The sequence below is a fragment of the Abrus precatorius genome, unplaced genomic scaffold (assembly GCF_003935025.1).
Source record: "Abrus precatorius isolate BTA unplaced genomic scaffold, Abrus_2018 Scaffold11, whole genome shotgun sequence".
Classification (NCBI taxonomy): Eukaryota; Viridiplantae; Streptophyta; class Magnoliopsida; order Fabales; family Fabaceae; genus Abrus; species Abrus precatorius.
The window spans coordinates 9,160,119-9,180,398 of NW_020874303.1; the positions used below are offsets into that span (position 1 = coordinate 9,160,119).

The following is a 20,280-nucleotide window of genomic DNA, read 5'->3' on the forward strand; positions in this document are numbered from 1 at the left end:
CAGTGCATTTCATGTTAACACAGAAGAATTATCACAGGACTTAATTAATTTTTCAACCACAGTTATGCACTCTAATCATCAATTCAACATTTTCAAAAATATTTAATTAGATCAACTTAGATTTTGCATAGCTTTACTCATACAATGTGTAATTTAGGTTCAATTATCTCAACAAAATATCACAATTTCCAGAGAACACCTATTCAGCATTTTGTCCACTCTATTATTGAATCAAATAATATTAGAGCAGTTCTCATTACTCCAAAATGAATTCAATTGTATCCCTAAATAGCAATTTAAGAATGTATACACTATTAAAGCACAACAAGGTAATAGCAAGGGGCACATTTCAATTTTTAACTATTTTCCATCACAGTTTTGCACATTCAATCTAGTTTCATCATCAATTTCAGAAATTAATGTTCAATAATTCTATTTTCTTTTTCACTGAAGCCTTCTTTTAGGTCAACTCAGTTTCTGCATAAATTTTATTTAGCTGAATGGTATAATGCAGATTAGAATCTCCCTCAAAATTCATACATGCCAAATAAACCCTATTCAGAGTAATGCCCTATCAGAATAGTTTGTCACTACCCCAACATGATTACCCAAAAACATTAAGCATAGGAAAAAAAAACTAATCCACAGTTTCAGAGAAATGAGGGTGTGCGTACCTTATAGGGAAATGCAGAAATGAGTGAGAAAAAGCTTGTTGTTGTTTGTCGACACACAGAGAGATTTAGAATGCAAAGGATGTTCAAAAAGAAGTTGAATTTTAAGAGTGAATGTGTGTGTGTGTGTGTGTTCATGATAGGGAGTATTTATAGATATGTTTGGCACGTGACTACTTTTAAAATCAAAAGTGAACGTTGAATCATTAAATGGTCCCAACATCATCACTATTTTTAATCAGAGTGAGTGTTCTAGAGAGTTGATTTTTTAGGGTGAGGGTCGTGTTATCACTATTGCTAGGCAAAGTGATAACGCACAGCCTCGTGACAACTTTTTTGAATAAAAGGAGTAACGTACAAAGATTAAAAGTCTACTTACTTGTGCGTAGCCACTTTTACCAGTAAAAAGAAATGTTCCAGAGAGTTAATTTTCCCATCTGTCTCTGCGTAATCACTCTCATCAGTGAGAGTGAGTGTTCCAGAGAAGTGTATTACCTTGATGCCTCTGCGTGATCACTTTTATCAGTAAAAGTGATTACTCCATAGGGTATCCTCAAGATTTCCTCTCTGCGTAGCTCCTTCCCTGCAACATAGTAACTCCTTTCATTAGTCAATTACCTTTCAAAACTCCATTAACTCAATTGTCACACTCTAAGCATTGAATCTCAATTTAAGTACCCAAATGCACCTCAAAAAACAGACTTAACAGAATATTTGCAGAATTTTTGCAGAAAAGTTGAAGATTGTAAAACATGAATATGCAAAATTCTAAAACACTATAGAAAGCTTAAAATGGGTTAGAAATGTTAGTTGCCTCTCACAAAGTGCTTCTTTAATGTCACTAGCTTGACATTAGTTGTTCCTCACTCAAGAGGAACCAATTTCATACACACTTGGGCTTTCTCTACTTGACCACCAAGGTAAATTTTTAGTCTCTGCCCATTCACTTTGAACTCTCTCCCATCCTTTGGATCAGCTACTAGTACAACACAATATGGAAATACCTCTTTCACCACAAAAGATCAAGACCGCTTGGATTTTAACTTCCCTGGAAACAATCTCAATCTTGAATTAAAAAGTAACACAGATTGTCCAAGTTTGATATCCCTTTTCAGAATAAATCTGTCATGCATCTTTTTGGTCCTTTCCTTGTATATTTTGGCATTTTCATATGCATTGAGTCTGAACTCATCCAATTCATGCATCTGTAACAGTCTTTTGTTTCCTGCACTAACTTGGTCAAAATTCAATCATTTTACAGCCCAAAAGGCTTTATGTTCTAGCTCCATTGGTAAGTGGCAAGCCTTTCCATACACTAACTGATAAAGAGACATCCTAATTGGTGTCTTGAAGGCTGTCCTATATGCCCACAGAGCATCATCCGCTTTCTTGGACCAGTCCTTCCTTGAACTACTTATCACTTTCTCCAAAATCTGTTTTATTTCTTTAGGACTAATTCTAGATATTTGTTGCAGAAATGGTTTCCTCTATCACTTATCAGAATTCTAGGCACTCCAAATCTTGAAAAAATATTTTTTTTTATGAATGAAATAACAGTCCTTGCATCATTGGATCTGGTAGGAATTGCTTCCACCCATTTGGACACATAGTCAACTGCTACTAACATATATTCATTCGAAAATGAGCTAGGGAAAGGACCCATGAAGTCTATTCCCCACATGTCAAATAGTTCTACCTCAAGTATGTTTTGTAGTAGCATCTCATGTTTCCTAGAAATATTTCCCATTCTCTGGCATCTATCACATCTTTCCACATAGTTCTTGGCATCCTTGAACAAAGTTGGCCAGAAAAAACCAGATTGCAGGACCTTGGCTGCTGTCCTTGAAATTCCATGATGTCCTCCATATTCTGAACTATGACAGTGTCAAAAAATATCTTCTTGCTCTTCCTCTGGTATACACCTTCTCAGCAGCCCATCTATTCCAATTTTGAACAGTAATGAATCTTCCCACACATAATATTTGTTGTCATGGAAGAATTTCTTTCTTTGCTGCCAACTCATCCAATTTGGAACATGATGTGTAGCTTTAAAGTTGGACATTTCACCAAACCAGGGCTGGGATTCAATCTTGAATAAGCTCTCATCTGGAAACTCTTCTTTTATTTGCTTCACTTCAAATGGTATTGCCTCAAGTAGTAATCTTGACAAATGGTCAGCAACTCCATTCTCCTTCCCTTTCTTGTCTTTGATCTCTAACTCGAATTCTTAGAGGAGTAAAATCTACCTTAATAATCTGGGCTTGGCATCCTACTTTGACAAAAGATACTTAAGAGCAGCATGGTCAGTGTAAACTATAACCTTGGACCCTATCAAATAAGACTGAAACTTGTCAAATGCAAAAACTATAGCTAAGAGTTCTTTTTCAGTAGTAGTGTAGTTAACTTGTGCAGTGTTCAGAACTCTACTAACATAATGAATGACATGCAGTTTCTTGTCTTTTTTTTTGTTGCCTAAAACTGCTCCTATTGCTACATCACTAGCATCACACATCAGCTCAAAAGGCAATTCCCAATCTGGTTTAACAAGTACAGATGCAGAAATTAATTTCTCTTTCAAAGTGTTAAAAGTATTTAAACATTTGTCATTAAAAATGAATTCTACATCCTTACTCAACAATTCACTCAATGGCTTGACAATTTTAGAAAAGCCTTTAATAAACCTGCGATAGAATCCAGCATGTCCCAAAAAGCTTCTTACTCCTCTGACATTTACAGGTGGAGGCAGCTTCTCAATTACTTCTACTTTTGTAGGATCCACTTTCATTCCCTTTGCTAAAATTTTATGTCCTAAAACTATCTCTTCTTGTACCATAAAATGGTACTTTTCCCAATTGAGCACAAGATTTGAGTCTTGACAACGCTGCAAAACAAGAGATAGATTAGCTAGACACTGATCAAAAGAATTACCAAATACAGAAAAATCATCCGTAAAAACTTCTATAATTCTTTCAATCATATCAGAAAAATGGACAACATACACCTTTGGAATGTAGCTGGAGCATTGCACAGCGCAAATGATATTCTTCTATATGAAAAAACTCTAAATAGACAAGTGAATGTTGTCTTTTCTTGGTCTCTTGGGTCAATTGCAATCTGGTTGTAACCAGAATATCCCTCTACGAAACAATAATAGTCAAACCTAGCCAATCTCTCCAGCATTTGGTCAGCAAATGGAAGAGGAAAATGATCTTTTCTTGATGCATCATTCAACTTCCTATAATCTATGCACATTCGCCATCCGATTATTGTCCTAGTAGGTATTAATTCATTTTTTTTCATTTGGAACAACAATTATACCTCCTTTGTTAGGCACCATATGAACCGAACTCACCCATGAACTATCTGAAATTGGATAAATAAGTCCTACATCTAGTAGTTTCATCACCTCTTGCCTCACTACCTCCTTCATAGTTGGATTAAGTTTTCTTTGAGGTTGGACAACAGGCTTGCAATTCTCCTCAAATAAAATTCTATGCATGCAGAAAAAGGGATCTATACCTTTCAGATCTGAAATCTACTATCCTAGTGTAGATTTGTGCTCTCTTAATACTCTCAAGAGCTTTTCTTCTTGGTCTTTCTGCAGATTGTTGTTTATTATTATAGGTTTGTTATGGCCCTCTTCAAGAAACACATACCTCAAATGAGAGGGTAATTGCTTAAGTTCCACCTTTGACTCATCTTTCTTTTCTTCTTCTTGATGTAGTTCTTCATTGAGTTGGTTTATTTCATTGTTCATACAGGAAAGGGAATCTAATTGCAAAATACAGTCTTTCACTTCCTTATCTTGCTCTTCATGAATACTACATTTTGCTGCAGCTAATGTGCTTTCCAAGACTGCACTTTTATCATTTTTCTCCAAGGAATGTGGTATCACAGCATCTATTACATCAATCTTCATGCAGCTCATATCATCACTTAGATGTTTGATGGCCTCAAATACATTAAAAATGACTTTCTCCTCTTGTACTCTCAGCATCAATTCTCCTTTCTACACATCTATTAAGGCTCTCCCTGTGGCTAAAAATGGCCTTCCTAATATGAGAGGGATATCCACATCTACCTCCATATCAAGTATAACAAAGTCTGCAAGGAATATAAACTTGTCTACCTTGACTAAGAGGTCTTCCACTACTCCATAGGGATATGTATAAGATTTGTCTGCTAGTTGAAGTGTTATCCCTGTTGGCTTTACCTCTTCAATTCCCAGCTTCTTCATAATGGCTAAAGGCATTAAATTTATGCTTGCCCCCAAATCACAAAGAGTTTTTCCTATTGTGCAGTTTCCAATAAAGCAGGGTATGCTAAATGACCCTAGATCCTTCAATTTTTGAGGCAGTTTTCTTTGCAAAATGGCACTGCACTCTTCAGTGAGTGGTACCAATTTTTCCATATCCAGCTTCCTCTTTTTAGACAAGAGCTCTTTCATAAACTTTGCATAAGAAGACATTTGTTTTAATGCCTCTGCAAATGGTATATTAATTTGGAGCTTCTTGAACATATCAATGAACCTTTCAAACTACTTTTCTTGCTAGGATCTTGTACTCTTTTTGGAAAAGGTAATCTCTTGTACTGCTATTCATTAATAGGTTTGCAGGCCTACTCAAATCTTTGCTTCTTGCCCTTTTTTACTTGCTTATTTCTGCAGTTTTCTTCATCATCTCCTCTCTTTAACATAGTATATTTTCCACTTTCAAAATCTTCTTGTTTCAGCTTACTCTCTTCCTTCAAATTGGTGACTTCATCTTTCTTTCTTGGGCTGGAAACTACTGCTCCACTTCTAGTGGTTATAGCTTGGCATTGTTCCTTTGGATTCACTATTGTGCTACTAGGGAACCTTCCTTCATCTCTATTTGCAAGTTGCTCAACCAACTGCCCGATTTGTGTTTCTAACTTCTGTATAGAACTTTCTTGATTTTTGAAATTAGTTTCTGCACCTTCATAAATTGCAGTAATGTCTTTTCAATTCCATTCACTTTCTCACTCAAGGGTCTTGAATTTAAATACCCTTAGTTTTTCTGAAATTGTGCAGAAAAACTTCCTTGAAAATATTGTTGCTGGACTTGAGGAGCTGCACTTTGGAACGATGCAGTAGCTGTATTTTTGCTTGCAGTAGAATTCTATGGATTCCACTTAGAAAACTGCTGTCCTCTATTGTTATTTAGCTAGAAACCAGGTGGATATGGTTTTTATGGCCTTTGATAATTGCCTATATAGTTGACTTGATCAGGTTGTTCTATAACTGTGGGATCACAAGCTCCATTCACATGGTTGCCACCACATAAATCACAACTCAGTTGTGAATTTTAAACTACACCAGTCTGCATGTTACTTATTTGTTGAGTTAAGGCAGCAAAATGTTCAGAAAATTGTTGATTTTGAAGTTGATTTTGAGCAAACATGGATTCAGAAGAACTGAATCCTTGTAAATTAGGAACTACATAGTCCCTTAGTATTCTCAGTCTTGGTTGTTCTCCTATATTTATTTGTCTTGGAATTTGACTGGGTTGAGGTGATGTTGTAGAACTTTTGTGTTCCTCTCTTTGAATTTGCTTAAATCTTGCTTCACTTCTTAACCTCCTTAGAGTTTGGTCTATGTGTTGATCAAATACTAAAGTGGCTTTATTTTTGTTTTTCCCTCGCATATACAAATCAAAATTAACAAGTTAAACTAAAATTCAATATTAAGATATACACTAACAAAGATTATTCAGAAAAATATCAGCAAAATCATATCAAGGTCCAGTCTAACAACTGTAAAATTATGCAGAATTACAGAATCATGCAGAAATTGTCTACTGTATCCTACACTTATCTTTTAAGACCAAAACAAATTACTTGAATATAATACTAACTGCAGAGAAAAATTAAGAAAATAAAAACTCAATCTAGTAATTTTTTGTTACTAATGATATTGAAACTCAAATTCCCCGACAATGGCGCCAAAAACTTGTTGTTACAATTTTCAAACACTAGCAAGTGCACTAGAAATTACAGCAAGTAATGAGTAATTTTAATATCAGAGTATCATTCCACAGGGAATTAGAAAATCAATTATCAATTCACAGAATAATAACTATTTGAGTCATACGAATTTGGAAGAGTAGTAATATGTACAAGCAATAAACTAGAACAATACAAAGAATTAAACTTGCAGTAAAACAGAGAATGAAAGTTGTGTCGAGATGAGATATGAATGAATGAATAGTTAGGGATTTACTTCTCAAGAATGTCACTATTGATTCAATTATACTTCTGAATATTCAAGCAATTGGTTAATTGACAATCAGTTTCACATATAACTAGTCAAAGGTTAATCACTTAACTCATTGACCCTAACAATCCACTAAACCCCTATAATCCCTTAGGTGAAGTTCAATTTCATGTTGTATTAAAACTTAGAACCGTAGGATTGCAGAAATAAGTGTATTTATCCCTAAGAAACCCCTAATTCTAGTTGTTAATTCAGATCAGAGAATCAAATCCAATTCCCATTGGCAAATGTTCCTCTTTGATTAATCAAATGAATTCTCATTCAAAGATTACGTAAAGTGCAGAATTGACAACTTAATTAATCCAAAAACTCAAATTTCAGAAGTAAGAATCAAATCAATACATCAATTCGAGGTCTATAAACTCCTAACTACAAAGAATTAAACAGACATTATGACAGAGAAAAAGAAAGAAGGAGAAGAAGAGAAAAAACTCAGAAAAGCCATAGCCACAAGCTCCAATCCAATGCCTTTTCTTGAAGCTTCGAGGTTCAACCTCAATCCTCTCTCTCTCTCTCTCTCTCTCTCCCAACGAGATTCTAACCAAAAAAATGAAAAATGAACAAAAGACCCTGAGTTTTGAGCTTAAAACATGTATTTATAAAAATTCCAATTCTGTGCATTGTCACTCTTGCTGATAAGAGTGGCCACGCAGAAGCTCATGTGATTTCTGGAAACTGAAACTATCACTTTCACTGCTAAGAGTTGCAACGCAGAAGGTCGAGACGTTGTGCAGAATCACTTTTATGGGTAAAAGTGGTCACGCACAACTTGTCAAGTTGAGAACTCTCTGGAACATCCACTTTCAATGATAAAAGTGGTTACGCAGAATACTCTGAAATTTTGCCTTCTATGGAACACTCACTTTTGTTGGTAAAAGTGGTTACGCCCAAACTTTACTTCTTCCTTGAGCTCTGGAGTGATCACTTTCATTGACAATAGTGATTATGCCCAGCCTGCATTCCATTGTTCTTGTGTTTTAGAGTCCAGAACTGCTATTCTTCCTCTTCATTTCTCTTGATCTTCCATTTCCATGAACCTTACTCAGATTATTCCTATAAAAACAAGTATAAATTTCACAAATGTTAAGATAACTACATAATAAAAGAAAACATTCAATTATTATATTTTTCTAGTTTTTCCGTTGTTTCTTACATGTTTTCCTTATCAAATGGGTTAGAATTATACTAAAATATGAGTCAAAATATGGATTCATCAATCAATAACAAAAGTTTTCCTAGATATCATGAGATATCTTTAAAAAATAGAAAACAAAGAGAAAGGAACGGACAATCTAAAATCAAACTCAGAGAAACTTACTTGGAGTCGTTTAGATTTGACGTCCAAGTTCAGATTTGAGGAATGATCAAAGTTTGAAAAGGTTTTATTTGAGAAAATGGAGTGAAAGTTCAGAGAATATGAAGAGAGAACGTAAGACTTGGAGTGAAATGAAATTTTCATATTGGAAATCTCTTAAATACCCATCAACCCCGCACCTCTCGCTTAAGCAAGACATATCTCGCCTGGGTGATAATACCAGACAGTAGTTATTATATGCAATTTTTGATATTTCTACTTTGGCAAGGGTCATTCTCGCTTGAGCAAGGTGTCCAGAGAGTTGGCTAATTTTCCTGTGAGTCATTGTCTGAGCGACTCATCTCACCTGAACAAGATCTTTTCTCGCTTGAGCAAGATCACGTCTCACCTGGGCGAGAGGACAATTGGGCCAAGTATATCCTATTCTCGCTTGAGCGAGATTGTCTTGAAATCATGTGATTCTGGGTGCTTAGTTTCACTTAAGTGAGTTGGGCCAAGTATATCCTATTCTCGCTTGAGCGAGATTGTCCTAAAATCATGTGATTCTGGATGCTTAGTCTCGCTTAAGTGAGTTGGGCCAAGTATATCCTATTCTCGCTTGAGCGAGATTGTCCTAAAATTACGTGATTCTAGGTGCTTAGTCTCGCTTAAGTGAGACTCCCTGCACTAGAACTTTATCAAATGCTAGTTAATTCAAATTAAAAAACCTTTCAACTATACTTAATATCAAATAACTTATTAGATGACAAATAAATAAAAAAAAGGGTGTTATATTTGATGAGTGATGGAATAATTGCACCAAAGGTTAGCAAAAGTTAGTAAAATATGATTTTAATGTTGGATGAGGGTGCACGGCCGTGTTAGATAGATTTTTGTTCAAAAGTTTAAATTCAAAATTTAAACCCTGTGAAAGTTTGGATCCAAATTCTGCTTGTGGATAAAATCGATTCACAAAGATAAGAACTTAACTAACCAGGAACTTAGGACACATCCTATATAAAGAAGCCTTACGCTGACTTCTAACTTTTCCACTTCATTCCACACCTTTTTCTACTCATCATCTTCTTCCTTTTAGTTATAACTCACTTTACCATTGAGAGTTATTGAAGATTATTGGCGAAGACAATGAACCTCTTCAGAGTCTGAGTGAGTGATTGAGCACCCCTTGAAAACGAGAACTCTTTTTATTATTTTTTCCTTTTGGGTTTCTCTTGTTTGAATTCTCCTTTGTGTTTTATGAATTGGTTGATTATTTTTTTTGTTATTTATTTCATTATGAGTAGTTAAATCCAAAGCTAGGACTATGGTGGATCCTATCACACTTTCTATGTGATTTTTATGTTTAATAATAATGTTATTTTCTTTGTGTGTTTGGTTTTTGTCCTATTAAATCAAATTATTCATGTTAAGAACTAATTATCCTTAGCATCTCATAGTTAATTGCATCATAGGCAATTATACTACATATAGTTATTGGAACTATAGAATAGAATGGGGAAAGAAGGTTAGGCGAATCAAACTTAATCATTCTCTTCCAATCGTTATTTAATTAACAAACTCTTAGGTTCTTCATGCTTTCTCTATCTTTTGCCATGCATGATCATTGAGGTAATCGTTTAGGAAAAAAAATATTAACATTGTATGATCATTTGGTGTTAATAGATTAAGTATAGGTGGTTAGTAAACACTAAAGAAATTAACATTGGGATTAAACTAAAGAAAACATAAAAAAGTGTAATGGTTGAAACCTTATGCCCTAGGTTTTTCTCATCCAATTTCTGTCAAAAACCTCTTTGCATCTTTTAAATTACTCTTGGATTCAAATTCTCCGTGATTTTTAGTTCATTACATACCCTCTCTGTTTAAACAATTGAATCAAGTTCTTCTTGGTAATTGAACAAATTAAATAAAAAATAATAATTATTCACTCATTAATCCTATTATTTAATTTAAAATAAATTAACAATAACTAGTTTCATACTTTTAAATCAAATTAGCAACAAATTAAATAAAATTAACCTGATAACACTTTCAAAAGCATGTACCTACATGAAACTAGTTATTGGACAAAAGTATGTACCTACATGAAAATGTCCAAGGGATAAAATTGGGTAAGGTATGCAAGTTTCGCCAAATTATTTATACACTCCCCAAACTTGTGCCACATGTCTACTCTCCACACGTTGTGTTACTTTCATGGCGAAACTCACCCATATAATGTCTCGTGTCATTGTAAGAAAGTTTACCTCTGTTCATTACAAAACTTCCTTTTAATTTTGTCAAACATATGGTAAAATTACAAAAATGGTAACATATAGAAGCATCCTGTTTATTTCACGCTTTTGGTAGCAAAATTTAATTTAAAAAATTAAAAATTTAAGACTTTCACCAACTATATTTGCAAACATATGCCACATAGCCACATTTACCCTGACAAAAAATTAGTTTAAAAATTATAATAAATAAAAAATTTATATTTTAATTTATATTATTTAAATAAAAAAGGTAAAATTTGTTATGTATTGAATCATTAAGATGATTATTATGAATTAATGTTATAGATAGGTCTAATTATATAATAGTTTTTGCAATATAATCTTCTCATTTAATCATTTTTATAATATAATTTTTATTCTCACTCTTAAATTTCTTAAGTTTTGTTTGAGAGTTTAATGAAAAAATTGTAAAATAAAAGAGGAAATAAAAAAGAAAGTAAAAGAAAGATTAAAGTCCTTTCTTGTTCAGAAAAAAAAAAATCCCACAAAGGAAAATTAAAAACAAAAAAAACAAAAAAGTGAGTTTTAAGAGATACTTATAAATTTTCAAATTTATTTTTATTATTTTTAAAAATTCTTAAATAAGGAATGACCTTGCTTAAAACCTTCCCTTCTTGTCCACTTTCTTCTAAAATTGGATTGCAAACGAAGCATTAAAATTAACTTACTTTATTTAGTCCCAATTTAAATAATTTTTTCAATAAGCATTTATAAAAATAAAAATTTAAGTAGTAAAATAAATAACTTATATTTCTTTATTTTTTAAATAACATATCATATAGTTTTCTAAAATTTGAAAAATATAAATTATTTTTGTTATAAAAAATTATTTATTTTTTTATATTAATTTTCTTCCCTTACAAATACTTATTTAGAAGTTTATACAAACTAGTCTTTATTTAACTTCAACCTTTATAAGCTTCCGCTTCACCTCACTACCACTTACATTAAAAAAAAATAGATATTTTTTTACTCCTAATTTAGATTAAAATTTGATCTTTTACATCTATAATTTATTATATATATATATATATATATATATATATTTATATATCATGTTATACAACAATCACTACTAAAAAACCTGCATATATAGACAAATTTTAAATAGATTTTATAATATTATAGACGGTTTTTGAAATTACATACGAATTTATAGACGGAAATTGTCTGTAATATCCTCATCGATAAATAACTACACACAGATTATACAATTCATTTATACAATTTATAGAGCTCCTCGTTACAGCGAGAGCATCCTCGCTACAGTGAGAAGATCCTTGCTACAGCGAGAGAGGATCAGAATACCTGATTTTGATGCTGATTTCTTGCTACAGCGAGACTATTCTCATTATAGCAAAAAATCTTGCAACTCACATATCCAAAATTCTCCTAATTTCAAGCAACATGTATTATCAACTCACATCAAGTATGAAATTAATAATTAATAAAGTAGGGATGTCACAATTCATCTGTAATATAGACGGATTGTATCTATGTATAATTGCCTTCTGTACTACATGTGTTTCTGGTAGTAAATTTGTCGATAGTTAAATAGTAAAACATTTGAAAGATTCAATTTTTGTATTTAAAAAGTTTGAAGGATAAAATTTATACCGTTAAAAATTGAGAGACTAAAATTATATAAAAGCTATAGACATGAGTTAAAAGTGTAATTAAATATAATTTTTAAAATTTAAAAATAAAAATAATCTACAAAGGTATCTGCGATACATGCGGTACCTATTATCGGTGCTACATACATGCAGATCTAATTAAAACAATAAATATAAAATAAAGTTAAAAAGCTTCAATTGAATAATTTTATTATAATTTTATATATAAATTATATTTTAATTTACAATTGTTTGACATTATATAAATAATTTTATTTAATATATTTTTTATGAATATTTTATTTTATAACAATTTATTTATTATTTTGTAAAAAAATGTTAAAAGAGATTGTATTTTAGTTAATAACTATAATAAAAACAAGGTCTGAAGATTTAAATATATATATATATATATATATATATATATATATATATATATATAGCAAATACATGAAAAAGAATTTAAGTTATGATAGAAATATAGAAATGAGTATGAATAATTTTTTTAAATTATAAGTATTTTAATGAATATTATAATATATTATTCAAACTGTACTTGTTGAAATTTTTATTTAAAATTATCACTTTTTATACTGGTAAGTAATTTATGTATACAATTCATAGAAAATGCAAGAAATTTTATGATTTAATTTTTTTCTTATTTATAAATTTTAAAAAGAAAATTTGATACTTTTATATTAAATTAAAAGATTTTGTTAACTTCAACCTTTAAGGCTGAATTTAAGTAATTAGAAATAGAAAATTTTTATAAAAAAAATATACAGTTATTATATTGAAGTTATAAAAATATAATAAATATTTTCTTTTCTAATAAAATTTTATTATTATTATCAGCTTATCCTTATTCCTAAAGACTAAGGTTAATAAAATTCTTAAATTAAACTAATATTTATCATTATTCAAAGTGATCAGATAAATTACTAACAAATCATCTTTATTATTATTTTTAAGCCTAGTAGCATCCCTACCAAGGTTGACCCCAAAAATGACATTGAAAAAGGTTTATTTTTTTTTCCACACAGACGTAGTCTTTTTTTTTTTTTTTGTCAACATGGACTTAGCCCATTTAATAATAAGATATTATGTAGGGAATTATTTTCCGCACCCTTTCTATTTTTTGGAATTTTAATTCTAGATTTTTTTCAGAAATTTATTATAAATTATATTTAAAAGCTAAAATTTTAAAAATAATTTATAAATTTTTAATATAATTTATAAGTTTCTTCTAAAATTTAAATTGAAAATAATGCAAATAAAAAGAGGATGTAAAAAAAATATAGCTGCACTGGACCTTGAAAACTAAGGCTTAAAAATGGAGGAAAAAGTGTGACGAGAAAAAGTATCGTATGTATGTGAAAGGTGATTCATGGAGCTTTAGAAAAGCTGACAATAGAAGATTCAGGATTATGCTTTTATTGGGATTAGTAATTAAAGCAAGTATCACATCAAATGTGTTGGGTGAATTTATTATTAAAATTTTTTTGTATAAAAAAATTCAACTCAAAACTTTACTTAAGTGATACTGAGCTTCTTGCCAATCGTACTAACCTCCTTTAATTAAGTCTAGTGGATTGAAATTATTATGATATTATTAAACTTTATTTATTTATAATTAAATTTAAATATTTAAATTTTTTTATTAATTTCTTTTTACTATTCAATAAAATTTAAAAGTCTAGAATAAAAATAAAGTTGGAAATTTATACTACAAGTCTAAACATCTATGATATAAAGACAAATAAATAAATAAATAATATACAACATCAAAATAATTAAAAATAAAAAACTTTTATGACTTAATTTAATTAAATAATCAACATGTTGAATGACTTTCTTATAAATATGACTAAACTTAATTAATTGGATAAATTTAAGTAAATATCAAATATTATTTATTAATATAAATAAAGAATGTAAATAGATTTGAATGTCTTTTTACCTTAAAAATTAATTTTTACCAATTTATAAACATCACTCGTTAAAAATACACATATCTGTTAAATATAGCTTTTTGAATAGAAAATTATATATATTTTTTTATCAATTTAAAGTATATTTAAAAATTAAAAAATTAATTTCTAGTTATCTAATTTTATATAATGACAAATTATTATTATAATTATTATTTTTAAATAAACTATAATTTTTTTTAGAAAAACATCTACCACAAAACATAAGGTGGGATTGATAATTAATAGTTTATTTATTTATTTCAAAAAATTAATGTATTTTTTAGATCATAGATAAATAATCTTAAATTTGATATTATAAATTAAATTAAAATAAATCTATGCTAATTAATTTGTGTTTGGTATTAAAAAAAACTAATAAATTTAACCATTCTCTTGATAAGATTTTAGCATGTAACAACACTTATTGCCATTTTTTAAAACCATCAACTGCATGACATGTGACATGTCTTCATGTTTCAGCTCTTACCCAAGCCAAACATGTAAGACATGCCATGTACGAATTATTTTATTTTATTTTTTAAAATTGTAATGTACATCGTTTTCTTTTAAAATAAAACACATGTTAATAAATAATTAAAAAGTGATGAGATAGTTTATCATATCTCAAAAGCAGCCCTAAACCATCGTGGGATCTATTCTAAAAAATTATTTTTTAATTTTAAATATAAAATAATATTATTATAATGTATCAATACTTTATATATATAATAAATATCATATAAATTTATTAATTTTAAAATAAAAATGTTCTATTTTCCCTATTCTTTCAATTTTTTTTTAAAAAAAAACTCTTTAGTCAACTGAGTTGGGCTATAAATTCATAAGGTTTTTTTGTTTTTTGTTTTTTGTTTTTTTTAAAGAGAGAATTTTCATTAAGAAAAAACTGGATGCATGTGTATGTCCATGGGTGTGAACAAGTTCTTCCTAAATATATACTCACATATGTGTGTATGTGGATGGGTCTTGCTAAGTATATACTACATATGAGTGACAAAGGACAACAGATTACAAATATTAGAAAAATTTAAGGCCTTGAATAGATTTATCTATAGTATAAAATTAATTTTTTTCGTGTTAAGATAAATTTTTAAATAATTAAGTAAATTACATTATAAAATTTTTAAAAATTAATATATTTATGAATTAAAAATAGTAAATAACATAATTAGTAATAATAATAATTATATTATATTTTAAGATAGAATTTAAATTAAAAATTATAAAAAATTAAAAATAGTATTGAATTATAAAATAAATGCTTAATATAAAAAAAGCTATTTGATCATAGTGAGAAGGTCAAAGTACTCCATTTGAGGTAATTCTTAAAAACGAATTTGTATATAAATTTGTACTCAAATTGTATATAAACATCGATAAATATTTTATTATATTAAATAAAATTAATATATTAAAAATATTAAATATAATTGAATAAAGAGAATTTTATATTGCAAGATAAATTATGAAAATTTTAAAATTTAAATTGATATTAAATTAAAAACTAAATATTTGACATAAAAAATCATTGAACATGGTAATAAAAAAAAACTAAATGCTAAATTACTTCTATTTGAGAAAGTTTTTAAAGATTTTATTTTTACAGTTTGTGCCAAAAAATCAATTTGTATTTAAGAAAAATTATTTGGCATGACAAGCAAGAAAACAAAATCTTCATAGTATTTTTATTTGAGAAAGTTCATAAAAATATTTTAATTTTAATTTTTTAGAAGAAAAGAGAAAATAAAAAAAAATTACAATATCAAACATGAGACTCTCATAATATCAACTTGAAGAAAATAATCTCAAGTCTGTAGAAAGTGAGACTCAATCTTTAAAATCACAATATGAAGACTCCAGTTTAGCTAAAAAAATTTGCACATATATTACTTTTACGTATCTAATGTTGATTTGTTAGTCTTTTCTCATTCATTTTTTTTATATTACGAATGAGATTAACATACTTGTAGATAGTTGAAACAATTTCTATTTTCTATCATAAAATTTATGACCTCTGTCACGTTAGAATAACATAAAAGATATCTAATATTTAAATTATAAGTTATTTTTAATCTCAAAAGCATGACTATGAGTTCAATATAAGTATTGTCAAAAATGTTAATGAACTCATAAGTTTTTTTTAAGCTAATTTTCATCTTTATTTCTAGAAAGAGCATTGAAACTAGCTCTTTACAAGTTCCATCAAGTACTTTCATTAACATTAAGAATGAATTCAAAATTATGCTTTACTTTTTAGTCTCAATGAACCCAACATTCTAAGTAGGCATGACATTGTTGCAATTGTTCACATAAATAAAGTTGGTTGATCAGATTCATAAAATCAAACATAATTTTATAAATTGAAATTTTTTTAGCAATGCAATAAATTTCTTAACTCTACATGTTCACTATAATGTAGCTGACAGTAAGAACAAATTACTTTTATGTTTAGTCTTAATCTAGTATAAAAGTAATTCTCCTTAATATTTTTATTTAAAAATTTGTATTTATAAATTATATATAGAAATTGATAAATATTCTATTATATTAAATAAAATAAATAAAGATATAAATTTTAAATTAAAAATAATTTATAAAAAATTTAAATTTAAAATAATATTAAATTAAAAAAGCAAATATTTGATGTAGAAAAAATTATTTAGTATGACAAAAGAGAAAATAAATTCTTAAAATTATTATCATTTGAAAAATCTCTCAAAATATTTTCATTAAAAAGTTTATATTTTAAAAATAGAATAAAATATTCTTATACTAATATAAGTTTAAAAACAATAATTGTTGTAAGAAGATCTATCCTTTAAAAATATATAGAGATATTAATAGACTATTCGTGATTATAACTATTCACAATTAGAAAAAATAAAATAAAATAAAATTCAGTGTTAAGAATATTCATTTGTTTGTGAAGATCAATTAATGTGAGTGAGTGGGGTCTCAAATTCCTTTTGAGTTGTTTAATGGTGAAAGAGAAGTGGTACAAATCCTGGTGGATGCAGGGTATGCAAGAGAAGAGTTACTTAAACCTTAAGATTGTGCATGAATTTGTATCATCCTCTCTTTATTTGAGTTATTGAATCACCCTTCGGCGTGTCATAGCCAAAAGGTAGATGATTCCAACTAAGAAGCCCTATGCTGCCACATGCAGAGTACCCTTTAATAATAGTGGAAAACACCAACATCCAAGAACACCCATATTATTTGTATGCTTATGTGTAAGTGATAGATAGAGAGAAAATATAATAATAACTAGTGGCCTGCAGCTCTATAGATTTTTGAGAACTGATATATCTTTCTGGGACCCCACTCTCTTTGGAGGAACTCACTTGTCTTTTGCCGAGCCAAATTCAAAGATGGAATAGTACTATTTCATGGGTGAAAGATTATCTTCCCTCCAATGTCATGAAAATGTGATTAATACAAGCCAAAACAAAGGTCATGGCTTTCGTTAACCACCCTTTCCAACTCTTCTATAAAACAAACTACATTACCTCACTAATTGATTGATTGTAGTTAATTAAACCAAAGGGAAACTGTATCAACGTTCAATTGACAGTGACACTGATGAAAATATTACCAGTTGTTGACACCACACCCAAATCGCGATTATAAACTTGTTTTATATTATGGAATTTCATTGATAACTGGTTGACATGGGTTACGTAGAATCCCCATATAGATTTAAACATCAATTATGTTAGGTAAGCCTAGCAGCAAAAATCTGGTCTAAGTCAGACTTTTGCCTTTCTGCTACTCATAGAAAAGTGAGTCATTTTCCCATATAAAGAAATTAAAGTGATTTCACTAATGGTCCCTGGTCGGTGGCACGTGGCAGATTCTCATTTGTTGGCTTGTTATCAATGAACCACTACCATAAAAAATGCTCACCGACCCTCAGAATATTTCTGCCAAAGGCCGGGTTGGGTTTTGAGAAAGCAGGAACCTTTAGCTATAAACAAAATTGGAAAAGCACTAGTGACCCTTGATCCAAGTAGTGACGATTTTGTTTTATTTTTTATTTTAATTTTTTCTCTAATTTTGTCAATTTTTGTTTATTTTCTCTTGTTAACATAGTTTTTTTAAAATAACATGTAACAGTTTTTTAATTAACTATATTATAATTTAATAATTATAAATAAGTTTACTTGAAATTTAAAGTAACTTTTTTCATATGCAAGAAAAACTAAAGACTAAAACTCTAGAAAAGTCAAGAAAGAAAAAGAGAAGCACGAGACTTTACTTATATTAAACACAACAGTTAGTACATTATTAACTCTATATAAAACCTTCTTTGTGGCACAATTTTCTCCCACAAACAATCCACAGCAACAACTACGGTTTCAGGTTCAGCCTCAATTGTTTAAAGATTGTGAAGTAAAAATGGCCTCATACACTTCTCAGAACTCTCAGCCTGCACTCCCTTTGCACCTGTGTTTCTTCTTGCTTACTTTGTTGATGTTCCTTGGTTTCTCATGGTACTTAAACTATGAGCCAATAATGGAGAGTTTAATGGACCAAGTGAAGTTGGTGCTAATGGTTTCGCCTTTGTTGCTTCTTCTAGTTGTTCACTTTCTTTCTAACTATGGCGATGGAGGGGTCTTGTCTTCACTCATTCCTTTGCCAGAGAGAGAGTCACTGCATAGAGCTGGTGGAACTCCTTGGGGTGTTGGCTTGGTTCTTGTTCTTCTTCTCTTCATGGTTTCTTACCAATCCTCTTTTCAAGAACGTTGGTTCCCTCTCCTTAGCAGGTGAGAAGAGTTGTGAATTTGTGATGTGAGGTTCTTATTGCATGACATGACATGTGATGAATCTTTGTTTGTAATGTAATTACTGTAAGTTAGTGGTTACTTCTCAGGAATTTTCATGAAATGAGATTTGACTTTTTTTTGTATGTATATTTGTTATTGTTTTTTTTTTTTTTTATCAAAAGGTGATGTTCTGGTTATATATATATATATGAAGCTATGCTTTCATTTTTTTTTCTGCATACTTGGTGGCTCTGATCTGGGTACCTTCTGAATTATGATATTTACCCACAACTGGAATTCGTAAAATTAGTTTATAATCAAACATTAATCATACTGTTTCCCAGAAGAAAAAATATGTACTAGTGAAAATGGGTCAACTGATATTTGTTTAATTTTTTAAGTAATACTTTAGCCTTAAATTTTGTATATGAAACAAAAATTTACGCTAAGAAAGTTAATTCCATTATGATGCCCTGAAACAGAATTACCTCATGTTTACATGATATGTATGATTTGAAAGAAAAAGAAAAATAAGTAATAAAGGATAAAAATATAAGTGGATCTTACTTTGAAAGAGGGAAATTCTCTTCGAGTTGCTGATAGTTGTCTTCAAACATTTGTTCAGAAATAAAAAATAATAAGTGCAAAATAAAACATTGATTTAGTTTTTAACTCCAATAAATTTAATTTTTAAGATGAAATGGAGTTAGAAAGCTAAACGAAAGGGGCCCTTCGCAATCTTTTTCTGCACGTGAAGAGTTCAACCTTTACTTATAATAGGTCATTAGATGATCAGAATCTTTCTCAATTCAAGTGGAAGTATTATAGAAACTCATGCAAACACTGGAAAATGAAAGGAAACAGAGGCTGATAGCTTAAAACTTTATACCAGTAGCATAATAGAGTAAATTATATTAACCTATCTTAGTGAATTCATCCTGATTCACATAACAACAGTATACTTATGATATTTATACCATGTTTTCTTTTCTTTTATTTTTTTAAGAGCTCTTGTATCTGATACTAAGTTTGATCGAGAGCCTTACATGTTACAAATATAGAATTCAAGATATTAGGTTTTTAATACTTTATAAGTATACTGTGCATTCTTTTTAGAATCATGCTGAATACTATCCCTATCACAGTAAGGATTGTGTTTACTTAAATATTTGATCAGAAGTTTTCTAATGAACATGGTCTTTTGAGAGAGGTAACTGTAGAGCATACTTATTTCTAATCAACAACTAAATTATAAATATCATAAGTAAAGTTTTCAAAAAGAAAAAACTTAGAAGAAATCCATGGTTATACAAACATAAAAATATTAATTTTGGTTTGATTTCATACTCAAAC

The 20,280-nt window shown here is 29.4% G+C and overlaps 2 protein-coding genes across 2 annotated transcripts; one reads left to right on the plus strand and one right to left on the minus strand.

The window, feature by feature from the left end:
* Positions 1–4,680: 4,680 nt before the first annotated feature.
* On the minus strand, positions 4,681–5,139 carry LOC113855597. Its single transcript, XM_027487228.1, has one exon. It carries the CDS (start codon positions 5,137–5,139, stop codon positions 4,681–4,683), a length of 459 nt encoding a protein of 152 aa, XP_027343029.1.
* A 13,369-nt stretch (positions 5,140–18,508) lies between these two features.
* On the plus strand, positions 18,509–19,115 carry LOC113856309. The gene has a single exon (XM_027488084.1). It carries the CDS (start codon positions 18,560–18,562, stop codon positions 18,929–18,931), a length of 372 nt encoding a protein of 123 aa, XP_027343885.1. The 5' UTR covers positions 18,509–18,559; the 3' UTR covers positions 18,932–19,115.
* The last annotated feature ends 1,165 nt before the right edge of the window (positions 19,116–20,280 follow it).